At 37.4% G+C, this 13,137-nt stretch overlaps 1 protein-coding gene and 1 long non-coding RNA gene across 4 annotated transcripts in view; one reads left to right on the top strand and one right to left on the bottom strand.

Moving 5' to 3' along the window:
• LOC126189045 (uncharacterized) overlaps nucleotides 1-2,529 on the top strand; it is a 59,345-nt gene extending 56,816 nt beyond the window's left edge. Inside the window, exon 3 of the long non-coding RNA XR_007537902.1 lies at nucleotides 2,012-2,529. This is a non-coding gene — a long non-coding RNA (uncharacterized LOC126189045). The remainder of the gene's footprint in view (nucleotides 1-2,011) is intronic.
• LOC126189044 (fibroblast growth factor receptor 3-like) overlaps nucleotides 1-13,137 on the bottom strand; it is a 472,954-nt gene that overhangs the window by 33,685 nt on the left and 426,132 nt on the right. For 2 of the 3 annotated variants that reach the window (XM_049930898.1, XM_049930896.1), the window contains exons 12-15: nucleotides 10,848-10,971; nucleotides 9,496-9,699; nucleotides 5,369-5,557; nucleotides 755-945 (exon numbers count right to left, since the gene is read on the bottom strand). In XM_049930898.1, the coding sequence (XP_049786855.1) occupies nucleotides 755-945; nucleotides 5,369-5,557; nucleotides 9,496-9,699; nucleotides 10,848-10,971 (708 nt within the window). Of the gene's footprint in view, nucleotides 1-274; nucleotides 448-754; nucleotides 946-5,368; nucleotides 5,558-9,495; nucleotides 9,700-10,847; nucleotides 10,972-13,137 lie in introns of all 3 variants that reach the window. The other variant, XM_049930897.1, reaches the window with a different exon arrangement.

Genomic DNA, 13,137 nt, shown 5'->3' with positions numbered 1-13,137 from the left:
AGTTTTTCAGCATAGATTTAGTGACTAAGAAGCAGTATCCATGCTCTTGCAAATAAAACTAAAACAAAATTCAACTCACTAGTTTTTCAGCATAGATTTAGTGACTAAGAAGCAGTATCCATGTTCTTGCAGTAAAACTAAAACAAAATTCAACTCACTTCTTATTGACATATTATGTACACATTACAAGATGTTATTAAAAGAAAGTTAGTAACTTGTCATGCTCATGCATCAGATAGCCCACAGCATCCGGAGAATAAACACTTAAGTATACCTTCACCGTGTTACTAGACTCTGTTTCATTAAAGTCCATGTAATAGCCCTTATACCAGGCAACATGAGGATGAAGATCAGACAGGACTTTGCAGTTAAATGAAGCTGTGGCACCCAAAACCAAGGTGGAGTTCTCAGGAGCTTCTGTGAATATTGGCCTGTGATGCACTCGCTCTAGAAAAATAGAGTGTTTTAAATTATCAGCTGAAAATGTGTACAAAACCATAAAAGAACTGACATAAAAATCCATAAAAGTGCTCGAATCAAGTTTTTGTTATAAGGTACAATGAAAGAAAATGGAAAGTGAAACTGTGCTTCATAATTTTTGTAAACTGTATTCAGCACTGTTATAGATTTTTCATCATGTTGCTTTTAAAAATGGATAAAAAATTGACATCTGCCTGCCACCACACCCAACCACCAGGTTCCTGAAAAAGAAAGCAAGACTTCCTCATTTAAAAAAATCACATCCAATTCTTACCTGAGGAAGAAGTGTTGCATTGGGAATATCATCTGCATCATCAATATCACCACTTGGACAAGATTCAACACGTAGCCATTGGATATGTGGTTCAAGGTCTGAGACTGTAGTACATGTTAACTCAGCAGTAGTGTTCACAACAGCTGTCTTATTTTCGGCGCTGTGTATATAAGGTCTGTGTGGATACCGCTCTGACAAAGGAATTATCATGCAGTAGATCATATTCAGAATATCTATTTTTATTATATTTTAAACTTACACTTGATGAAAATGTATGCAAATCCAAAATACATTCACTCTGTAACTAAAACATGCTCTCAGGTGTAAATACACACCTTCTTCTAACTTGTTCAAGATCATTTGAGTTGGTAGTGTGATATAAAAGCTGGCCGAAGTGGCCGTGCGGTTAAAGGCGCTGCAGTCTGGAACTGCAAGACCGCTGCGGTCACAGGTTCGAATGCTGCCTCGGGCATGGATGTTTGTGATGTCCTTAGGTTAGTTAGGTTTAACTAGTTCTAAGTTCTAGGGGACTAATGACCTCAGCAGTTGAGTCCCATAGTGCTCAGAGCCATTTGAACCATTTTTGTGATATAAAAGGGGACATTTGCCACACTGTAATCTCCAAATAATAGAAAATTTAAAATTCTTTCATTTTTAAGCAGTATCTTTCTACTGTTCCAAATATTTTTCCCTCCCTCATGGATATTTATGTTAGCAAGGAAAGGAAATGTTGACAGAGAGTCACTACTTTAGATTCATTGTCTCATTGTCAATTGACAAGATAAATATTTTAGAAATACTATGCTAAACTTTACTTCAGACTCTTAAAGTAACATTTGGATAAAAATGTCTGCAAGTTCACATCTTTTCAGTAGATGATCATATGTGAAAGCAGCTAATGTTACCTTATCATCAGGGTAAATATAGGTGACACACCTGTGATTGTAATAACACAGAGTCTGAGTTCATTCATTTGCAATGAGACTTAAAAATTAAGAAAAAGAACTTGAAATTTGCTGAATATCAAAAGCAAGGTGAAAAATATGCTATACAAAAATGAAGCAGTTTGCACAGATGTTGTTGTTTTAAACTGTCTTAAATTATTTCAACAAAGTTATTAACCTATGCAGGTATAAGCAGTAAGCAACAAAAATAAAAAAAATTGTGGTGCTACTAAATAATGGTTTTAAAAAAGACAGAAAATAATGGTTTTTAATAGTCAGATTACAATTCAAAACAATATTTTCATTTTAACAGTGAACAGTTGCTGTAAGGGATGTTGTGTGCCTATCATGCAGGATGTGTGCCATTCATTGATCTCTCTGTGAAATAGTGGCGTGGATGGAAAATAATATGCACAGGCATTACGTAAATTCTGCAGGTAAATGTAAAGAGAACAGTTACTACAAAAAAAGGGCACATGGCTACTAGCAGATCAATGTAATGCACTGAAATTCATATATTGAAGTATTCAATACCATACCAAATAGATCACTTGAGCCTCATTTTGTTACATTTGTAAGTACCCTGCCTCATGTCTTTATTTATTTGTGTTAAATGCTGTTCATTATGTTACCTTTGAATATAATACAATGATGTTACACAATACAATACAATGTGTACAATACAATGATGTTATTAGTCAATTGTGCAAAAGATCTATTTGCCTACTATGTAAGCACCATACTATCTACTAACATTTGTACAAAAACAAACAAACTACATGAAACTATCCAATATTGTTTTATGCCATACATGTTAGCAAATAAATTTAAAAAACTGATCTTTGAGAAACCATGATTAGTAAAACTTTTGTAGTCTATTTGAAATAAATAATCTTAACATTTGAAAATGAGTCAAAATTTTATTATTAATGACCCCAGATAGCATTACAATATCAAGACAGCATTAGAGAGTGATAAGGAGTGTCTGAGAATGTTTGAATTCTGTGTAAATTCAGCCCAAATTATTTTCATTAAATCATAATCAAAATTAAAAGTCATATGCATGGAAGTTTTTTTAAAATCATATTTATGCCCCACAAAACAAAAATCTAGAAATATGGAGTGTGAAGAGATCATAACCCCCATTGGCAGCATGGTAATGAAAATGCAAGATCAGTATTATTCTTTTACTAACATACAACTTCCATTTGTATCAAATTTGGGGTACATTTTGTTTTCGTTGATTTAAAGAGGCCACGCACAAAATAATAAACTATCATTTTTCCATAGCACTGGGAGTTTGTAACATGTAATGTTACACAGAGATAGTAGATAGCAGTGCCCATAGCCATACTTTTTGCATAGATGTGAAGTGTGAAGTTGAAAATTGCTCTTCCTGTATCTACATCTAGATTAATGTCCCTCATTCTAATATGCAACAAATCACACAGGGTGCTTCATATTTGCTTGTGCCTCACATTGGCTTGTATTCACATTCCATTTATGGAAATTGCAAGGACAGAAATATGTGACATACTGTACCTAATATTATCACTGTGGTCCCTTCACAGTGTAAAGGAACGGATTAGGTTGGTTGGTTGGTTGGTTTGGGGAAGGAGACCAGACAGCGTGGTCATCGGTCTCATCGGATTAGGGAAGGATGGGGAAGGAAGTCGGCCGTGCCCTTTCAGAGAAACCATCCCGGCATTTGCCTGGAGTGATTTAGGGAAGTCACGGAAAACCTAAATCAGGATGGCCGGATGCGGGATTGAACCGTCATCCTCCCGAATGCAAGTCCAGTGTCTAACCACTGCACCACCTTGCTCAATGAATGGATTAGGGTTTAATGTCCTGTGGACTTTAGGGTTATTAGAGATAGTTTGCAGCATGCAAGAATGGGCCAGTAATATGTTTTTAGGATATTTGCAAAGAACACATGAACACTTTCTAGCAGGCCTTTGCATGCTACATAGTGCTTACCTCGTACAGTTTCTCATTCTAGTTAATTGAGCATACCAATAAAACATTTGTACAAGATGTGTATATTTTTCACAAATCATGAAATGTTACTTTGTCCTTTTTAAATTTGTTCATTGACCTTTTTCAAATTTATCTGCTCAGTCTGACCCAATGTCATTCCCGGACAGTGAACGTTATTCATGTAGTAGTAGTGCACATGTTTCTTTCGCTATTTTCTACATCAGGGCTAAAATTGCAATGAGTCTTGCCATTTACCATAACCCAAAGTCTCTTACTTGCCTTTCCCATTTGCTGCATCTACAAACTGCAAACCAATGCAAAACACATGGCAGAGGTCACATCTCATTGTACCAGTTATTAGCACTAATGAAAAATTTAAATGACATCATGGAAACAATATATTTTACCTACTTTTATTACTTCTCATGTGGTGTCACCGCCAGACACCACACTTGCTAGGTGGTAGCTTTAAATCGGCCGCGGTCCATTAGTACATGTCGGACCCGCGTGTCGCCACTGTCAGTAATTGCAGACCGAGCGCCACCACATGGCAGGTCTAGAGAGACGTACTAGCACTCGGCCCCAGTTGTACGACGACTTTGCTTGCGACTACACTGACGAAGCCTTTCTCTCATTTGCCGAGAGACAGTTAGAATAGCCTTCAGCTAAGTCCATGGCTACGACCTAGCAAGGCGCCATTAGCCTTACAGTGCTTGTATTTAAAGACTCTCAATTGTATCGTCAAGAGCGATGTACCACAATGATGGAATAAAGTTAAGTATTCGAGGAGCTACGTACTTTTCTTTATAGCATTCATAATGTATACTGTTCCAGACCTCACGCCAGCCGGCGTGTGTGTACGCGTGCCTTTCGGTTACCCGTCACTGTGGACTGGCTGTCTTGTCAGTCCACAACATCTCATTTACCTGTTACTAAAGAGAGCTACTGTAGCTGCACCTAATGTGAATCTTCCACAAATTCTCCTGATGATTATGAGTAGTTCTAAAGGAAGATCAATACCCTATAAACAGTAGCACCATCCAAGAATAATAACTGGACAGCTACTGGAATTGTTTTAAATAAATATTATATTTGTACCTAGTGAAACATATTAGTGCTAATTTAGTATAGTTTATAAATTTATAAAAGAAACATGTTTTGTTGCCATTTTGTAGATGAGGTGAAAAAATATAAATTTAAGTAATAAAAATCTTATATTAACTAGGAATGTCACAGGGCAGTCTTTCAACACTTGACTGTCCATTTTTAATGTTTGTGTGAAAGTATTATATCTCTACTTTACATCAGCTTGCTTTTGTGGTTTGCATGTCATAACAGTCCCTCTTTCCATTTTAATTGAATAACTAATTTCCTAACTATGTCAATCAATTATTCATTGCGTGGCTCATATTAATTGAAAAACACATCAGGGTGACTTCTTTGGCATGTACCCAATGATCAACATTAGTGACAAGGTAAAACTGTTTTTCAAAAATTGCCAATAATTGCACTGTATGTTGACACCTCATAGACTGCAGGATGTGTATAATTCATGGTGAACTGCCTGCAAGATGCAGAGATTTAAGTTCAAGTCCCAATTTACAGTTTTAAGTTGTCATATATGCTGATCAATATATAAGTGCAATAAATATTTAAAAAAACTTTTTAGATAAGGAAACTGTCCACATACCAATAACATCCACTTTAAATGTGTGGTTGATACACTCCAGTTCATTGCAGACAACACAACTGTAATTGCCAGAATCAAAAGTTGTCAGATCTTCTAAATTCATTGACCATCGCCTATATGATATAACACCTAAATGGCGTTCTGGAATCACACCATTTTTGTACCAAGTAATATTTGGACTTGGATTTCCTGTACAAAAACAGACATTGGTAATACTTTTGTAAATGCCATTAAATGTAACAAAATGATAATGTTGTCAATAAAACTCAATGTTCAGATAATTTGCAAGTAGAAAATTAAAAATATTATTTAAGTTTCTTGGGGCTGCAATAGTTAAAGATATAGTGGAAACAATATAAGGAAAAGTATAGATTACTATTCACTGCGAAAATGTCATGTTGAGTTTCAGACAAGCACTTTTATGACTTAGCTTTTGGCCAAATCCTTCTTCAGAGAAGAAAACACATACATTCATTCACACAAGCAAGCACACCTCATGCACACGTGACCACAATCTCTGGCAGCTTGGACCAGAATGCCTGGAATGAATAAATGTGTGTTTTCTTTTCAGAAGTAAGGTTTGGCTGAAAGCTAAATTGTAACTCTTTTTCATTGTGCCTGTCTGCAGCTCAACATACCACCTCTGTACTGACAAGGGAATGGTCAGACTTGTCATGCCGAAACATATATTGCTTTTTTTAGAACTGTTATTTAACTGTGCAAAAGGTCCATGTGCAAAATTGTAACTGCTGACATGAACTTGAAGTCACCTAAAAAAAATCATGAACATGGCTGTGTTTTCTGCTTGGCGCTTGCAGTGACGGCTGGCCACCCCTGGAAATGGCGAGTCGCGAGCGTTGTGCGCGTGGTCGGGAAGTGCGGCCGTCTTATCGCGGCGTTCACCAGAGAGGAATATCGCTGCACGGTTTTGATGGAAAGGGGAAACGAATATTCGTTTCTGTGGCATGCACGTCCTTTTAATTTCTGGTACGTATTTCGAAACATACCGTCCGGTAACTGGTTAGAGATGTGAAAGTGTTCTGTACATGTTCATCTATACTCCGCAAGCCACTTTACGGTGAACATTCAATCTCCCCTCACAGGTGATGGCGAACCCTGTAAATGTTTTGTTGCTTACCATGGATATATACCACAGACGCCAAATGAAGCAATCAACAGAAAACACGCGGAAGACTATGTGTTGTGCGACATGGTTGTTAAACTTCTAGACGAGCATGTAAATGGCGCAGACATGTGGCTAGAAACAACTGAAACACTCGATATTGCAGACTGTGAATCTAGAGAAGGCAAAGACACCGACGAAAGTTGCACGCATGAAGACTCTTCGAGTGATAGTGCCACGTACCATCATCAGTTATCTCCGAAAGTAACACCAGCAACTACAATTACCTTATCAGACGCCGGCCGCAGTGGCCATGTGGTTCTGGCGCTGCAGTCCAGAACCGCGGGACTGCTACGGTCGCATGTTCGAATCCTGCCTCGGGCATGGGTGTGTGTGATGTCCTTAGGTTAGTTAGGTTTAAGTAGTTCTAAGTTCTAGGGGACTTATGGCCTAAGATGTTGAGTCCCATAGTGCTCAGAGCCATTTGAACCATTTGAACCTTATCAGACAAAGAAAAAGCGGTGACGTATTGGTTGAACAAAAGTGGTAAGAAATGCCTACGTGTCAGTACTGTTCAAAATAAATATCGCTTTGTCCGTTCTGAACGTGAATTGTGTAGATGGAAAAAGGAAGTCACTGGACGACGTAAGAGTCGACTGGAAATTGCTACGGAGATAAATGTGCGACTTTTTGAGCTATTTACCAATGCCAGACAACAGTCATTTAGTGTCAGCGATACAACTTTGCGTGATTGGGCGTTAGAGATTGCCAACGCGATAGGCGCTAAAGAATTTACAGCTTCTCAAAGTTGGATTAGTCGCTTCAAAAGATCACATAAAATTGTGGCAAGAAAAATAAAAAAATTTGTATCGAGAAACAGGTCGGAAAATGAAGTGACACAAATCGAAATGATATAAGTTTTTCTTACGAATGCAAAAAATAAGATCGCTAGTTTTAGTGAATCGTACGTGTACAATGCAGATCAGTCAGGTTTTCAAAAAGAAATGCGTGCGGAAAGAACACTGTCATTCAAAGGGGAAAAACATATTGAGGCGATTGCGCAGTCCACGACTGCACTCACCCATTCATACACTATAATGTCCATAATTAGTTTGGATGGTTCATTGCTGCCTAAACTATATGTGTGTCTTCAAGAACCAACTGGACATTTTGGACCACATGTCAAAAGAACAATGTTCTATGCAAACAATCTTGTGGTAGACGCATCGAAGTCTTGAAAAATGGGAAATTAAAACGTTACACTTCTCATGCGTCATGCTTTTCTTCCGTTCTGCGGGAACAAATCTCTTCTTCTTCTAGATTTGTGGTCAGGTCATAAAAGGTCTGAATCATTAAAAGCTGTATTTCGAGCCCACCCTGACAAAGAAGTAGAGATATTTCAGATTCCACCCGGCACGACGAACGTAATTCAACCTTTAGACAGAGAATTTTTCCGTCAGTGGAAGGCCTTTTACAGAAAACTAACAGAGAAAATTATTGTGTGCAGATCACTGTAATTTCCTGTCTATCACCGTGACAATATTCTCAAGCTGCAATCAGTAGTACATTATCAATTTTCCTCCCCACGATTTCAGAATTTGATTAAATATGCGTGGCACACCTCGAAATATGCTGATATTAGGCCTGATTCATTCCTAACAGCAGCCCAGTTTTGTCTACGGACATCTAACAACGTCTGTGATTCGCAGGGCTGCCACATGTCGTCTTCGCTTGTATGTTCTTGGTGCACAAAAGACCTATGTTTTGAACATTGTATCCATATTTCGCATTTTTGCGGTGATTACAAGAAATAAAATTTGGACGTGTTCTAAACCGTATATTTATTTGTGTCTATTTCATAGCTATTTGGAAAGAATGTTGTAGATAACATATCAGCCATATTTGTCAACGAATGTTTAATTATCATACGATCGCTTTCACTGGGGGAATCAGCTCTCTCACTGCTGTGGCAAGAGAGCGGCACGTAGCTAACGCCACCTTGTCCATAGATGGCATTGGTATAACGTAGCGAGAGGTCAGGGTTGTACAAGAGGCAGTTATAGGCACGGAAACCATGCGACAATAATGTCTTACTTCATAAAATTGTTTACAGACTTCCTGGTCATGTCAGCAGCTAAAATTCTGCACACAGACTTCTTGCAATGTTAACTCACAGTGGTAAAAAAAGCAACACAGGTTTCGACATGACAAGTCTGACCATTCCCTTGTGAGTGGCAGTCTACATTTCCTTATATTGCCAAAGGTATGGTGGGGTATTTAAAAAAATTCTGAGGCTGCACTTCTTGAAATCAGTATACTAATCATGATGATACCCCCCAGTTACTTTTTCTAACAAATGGTATCAGATTTCTAGCAAATTGAAAAACCTCAGATATCTAAAAACAAGGTACAGGAGTACCTTAGCCAAACTTTCTGTAATTTATGAGGATATTTGGACTAAGGAGTGTAAATTCCATTTATATTAAACATGTTTCGTCTTTGCCAGTACACTGACAGACAGCTGATAATGCTTTAGTATCAGATAAAAGCAGCAGCTGCATAACGTGAGGGGAGGTACAGTGGGCCTTTTTTTAATTGCTACTTTTCTCCTAATATGTACCTTAGAAAGAATTCTCATAGTTACCAATGTGAAGAGATCAGCAATAGCAAAATTTTGTTGTTAGTATGCTTTACAGAAGTAGCTTTAAGTGTCTGCTCATGCCTGTTAATATGTAACAGTAATCATCCAACAACTTCTCTTTCATAATGGGATTTACAGAACAGGATGTGTGAATGAATGAAAAAATTGAGGATGTTAAATCGTTTTGGGATATCATATATGCAACTTCCCCAAGAAAGCTTGCAAAGTAATTGTGTTTGATATACAAACAGAGCAAGGGAAAATGTGCACAGAATAGTAATATAGATATCATTCAATTTGTAATATTTTATTTTACTTGTGAATTCTACTGTATATGTTAATAAATATATAAATCTAGCTCACCATCAGCTTGACATTTGAGACGCAAAGTGTTTCCAGCAGGCTTCATAATTACAGGATGCATAGTGTTAGGTTTTACAAAAGTTGGTGGTTTTAAATCCCCTGTAGCATTTACAGAACCTGGCTTGGACAGAAGATCAGTCTCTCTGTCAGGCCCATCAACATCATGAGAATCATCTGCTTCTGCAGTTCCCAGTTGAGATAAAGCTGGAAGTAAAATTCTTTTGATTTTATTTTTATTTTAGATGTACAGGACTTATGTATAAAAATCAATGGTAAAATTCTTAACTAGTGTGATTCAGCTCTTAAAACATGCTTGAAGTATTCTTTGGCATTTAAGCAGGAATTTTTGTCCAGATGGTGTGATATCACAACAAGTTGAATTTTTACCATCCTCAAGTGGGGCAGACCACTGATTATCTCTTACTGCACAGCATTTATATTCAAATATTGCACCGTATAGATGATATCACCAGGTTCAATAATTGAGAACATTTCAAAATCACCATACATAGGGAAAATGTAAAATCACAGACATCTACTGAAACTATTAACATTTACTGAATCATAATAAATGACAAATTTTTGACATAAACTGTATATTTAGTTCTCATATACATAGTTTATTATCATAGTGAAATTATTCATTATTTATTTATGAATACTGGCAAATATTTCCTGTTCATTTGTATATAAAAAAATCATGAAATATTTTGCTCCAGGAGAGAGAGAAAGTGGAGAATGATGAGTACTGAAATTAAATTGTCTTCAAAATAATACTAGAAACATCTTCTAAAAGTATCAAACAATGGAAAGCCCAGGACGAAATTTAACAATATTATGAAGGGGAAAGTTGCCACTCACCATATAGCAGTGACACTGAGTCACAGATAGGTACAGCAAAAAGGCTGTCACAAATAAACCTTTTGGCCAGTAAGGCCTTTGTCAGAAACAGATCACACACACACACACACACACACACACACACACACACACACAACTCATACACACGACTGCAGTCTCAGGCAACTGAAACCACACTGAGTTGCGTTTGTGTGTGTGTGTGTGTGTGTGTGTGTGTGTGTGTGTGTGTGTGTGTGTGTGTGTCTGTCTGTCTGTCTGTCTGTCACCTATTTATGATGAAGGCCTTACTGGCCAAAAGCTTTATTTGTGACAGTCTTTTCGTTGTGCCTATCTGTGACTCAGCATCTATGCTATATGATGAGGAGCAACTTTCCTCTCCTAAAAGTATGAGTCACAAATCCCTGCTATCTTGTAAACTTAATTAATTTATGAATTTTAATGTTGCCTAAAATACAGTACTTCTTTTATTTTGATTGTACTTTTCACATTACCTGGGTTAACTTGAAGCCATGTGGTACCAGAGAAAGTGCACTGTCTGTTGCATACCAAACAAGTGTACCATCCAGCATGATCCAAGCTTATATGCTGGAGCAACAACTGGCCACTTTTATCAGACTGCAACAAAATATTTTGAAACATCTAAATATTCATTAAATGTGAGAGATCAACAGACCATTCAAAAAAGGTAGCTCTGCTCATTTCTGAAGTTCATCGTGTAAGTAAATATATGAAGAGATCATGATGTAACACTTCTTACTACACTGGTAATGGCTGAGTGGTATAGATCAAAGTACATTTTAATACACATTATGAAATATGAATGTTGCTTTGGAAGAATTACAGAAAGCACACAATGTCATGAAAGTTAGCAGCAGATGGTTTTCAAACAACAGGTTGAAATCATCAAATGACTGAATTAATTGCCTTGAAATCATGTCTCACCAGTATGGCAGTTTTGCCACAAAAATCAATGACAAAGAGACAAGACAGGAAAAAATAAGGCAGAAGAGTACACTCACATGATGTCATAAGATCATTGTACATCTAATTGCAGGTACTTTGGATTGGTGTTTTGTGTCAATGTACATAGTAACAGAATAAAAAATTATGCAGAAAACAGAAAATCAAATCACAATGGCAGCCATCATAAAATGAAAACAGATTTTTGAAAATACAAGGTCAGTTTTGAAAATACCCAAACATTTTGAATTATGTGCCAATGGAGATATTTAGTGGTATGCAGTTTGCAGCAGTGCCTTGTGCATTACCTTCTACCTAACCACATGTTTTTGGAGTGTGAATATCTCATTTAGTTTGCATGATATTTTTATTTGAGTGTAACATGTTTAAAATTTTTGTGGTGATTTTTGAAATGGGCAGTTTTCTGGAGCAATGATGATATGTAAAATTATACATGAAAATAGGCAAAACTTTGCAGAAACATATCAACTTCTGAACAAGCTTATGGAGATGATGCTGTGGGTTGTATGCAATATTACAAATGGTTTTCATGAATTAAAAGCAGTTATCAGTGAACTGAAGATGATTCTCAACGAAGGAGGTTGCCCACTTCAATTGATGACTCACAGATTCAGAAACATCAAAAATCTAGTGCATGCAAATTGCCAATATTCTGGACTAAGGAGGCCTTCCTCTACAATTGATAACTTACATTTTCAAAAAAATCAACAATCTATTGCATGTAAATTGCCAATTGACTGTTAGAGAAGAGCTTAGCATCTCAAATTGGTTGTGTCAGGGATAAATGATAATTAATTGAAACCCTCAGCTGCCAACAGGTGTTGTTGACGTACCTTGATGGGGACAGCTGAAAATGTGTGCCCTGACCGGGACTCGAATCTGGGATCTCCTGCTTACAGGCTTACATGGCAGACGCTCCATCCATCTGAGCCACCAAGGACACAGATGCGAGTGCGCACAGGTTTCCCGCACTCTTACGGGAATCTTCAACTTAAGTGGGCGTGAGTAATGAGTGGATGGGCGAAGTATCTATTAGGAACATTACGTATGTAGATTATGGACAGTTGGGAATGTGGGTCTCACGAGAAGCGTGCAAGGGATAAGTCCCTGCAGTCGCACTATTCGTCTGTGTCCTCGGTGGTTCAGATGAATAGAATGTCTGCCATGTAAGCAGGAGATCCCAGGTTTGAGTCCCAGTCGGGGCACACATTTTCAGCTGCCCAACAAGGTATGTCAACAACACCTGTCGGCAGCTGAGGGTTTCAATTATTATCATTTATTCTAGAGAAGCTACACGGTCATCAATGGTATCTGTTCTTTTGAGAACAGTTACTATCTTCATATCATGTCATGGAATTTTGATGCAATTATTGAACATTGCAGTAATATTTGTTCCTCGTTTGATGACAGGACAACAGAAAAAAAAATGGAGTGGATGGTTGTCAGAAACTCCTTGAACAAGACAATGAAGAAACATTTATCCAGAGGATCATGATTGGAGACAAAAGCTCAGTTTACAGCTACAACATTAAGACAGAAGTTCAGTCATCCGTTTCAATCCCATGTCATAGCAATGCTCACTGCTTTTTTGACTTTAATGGAATTCTGCATTTTGAATTATTTTCTCAAAGTGAAAAAGTGAACTATGTGCACTGTCAAAACAAATTCATCTCAGACCTTAAAGGCCATCTCAAATGAAGCTATTGAGAACTGCTTCATGAAAAGGGGAGGGGGGGGGGTGCTTTTATGGTGGCAAGGGCTATTGATCTATGAAATTAATAATGAAGTTTAGGAAAGTAA

The sequence above is a fragment of the Schistocerca cancellata genome, chromosome 5, assembly GCF_023864275.1.
Source record: "Schistocerca cancellata isolate TAMUIC-IGC-003103 chromosome 5, iqSchCanc2.1, whole genome shotgun sequence".
NCBI lineage: Eukaryota > Metazoa > Arthropoda > Insecta > Orthoptera > Acrididae > Schistocerca > Schistocerca cancellata.
The sequence above is the reverse complement of the archived record's forward strand: the minus strand, read 5'-3'. Positions and strand labels throughout refer to the sequence as shown.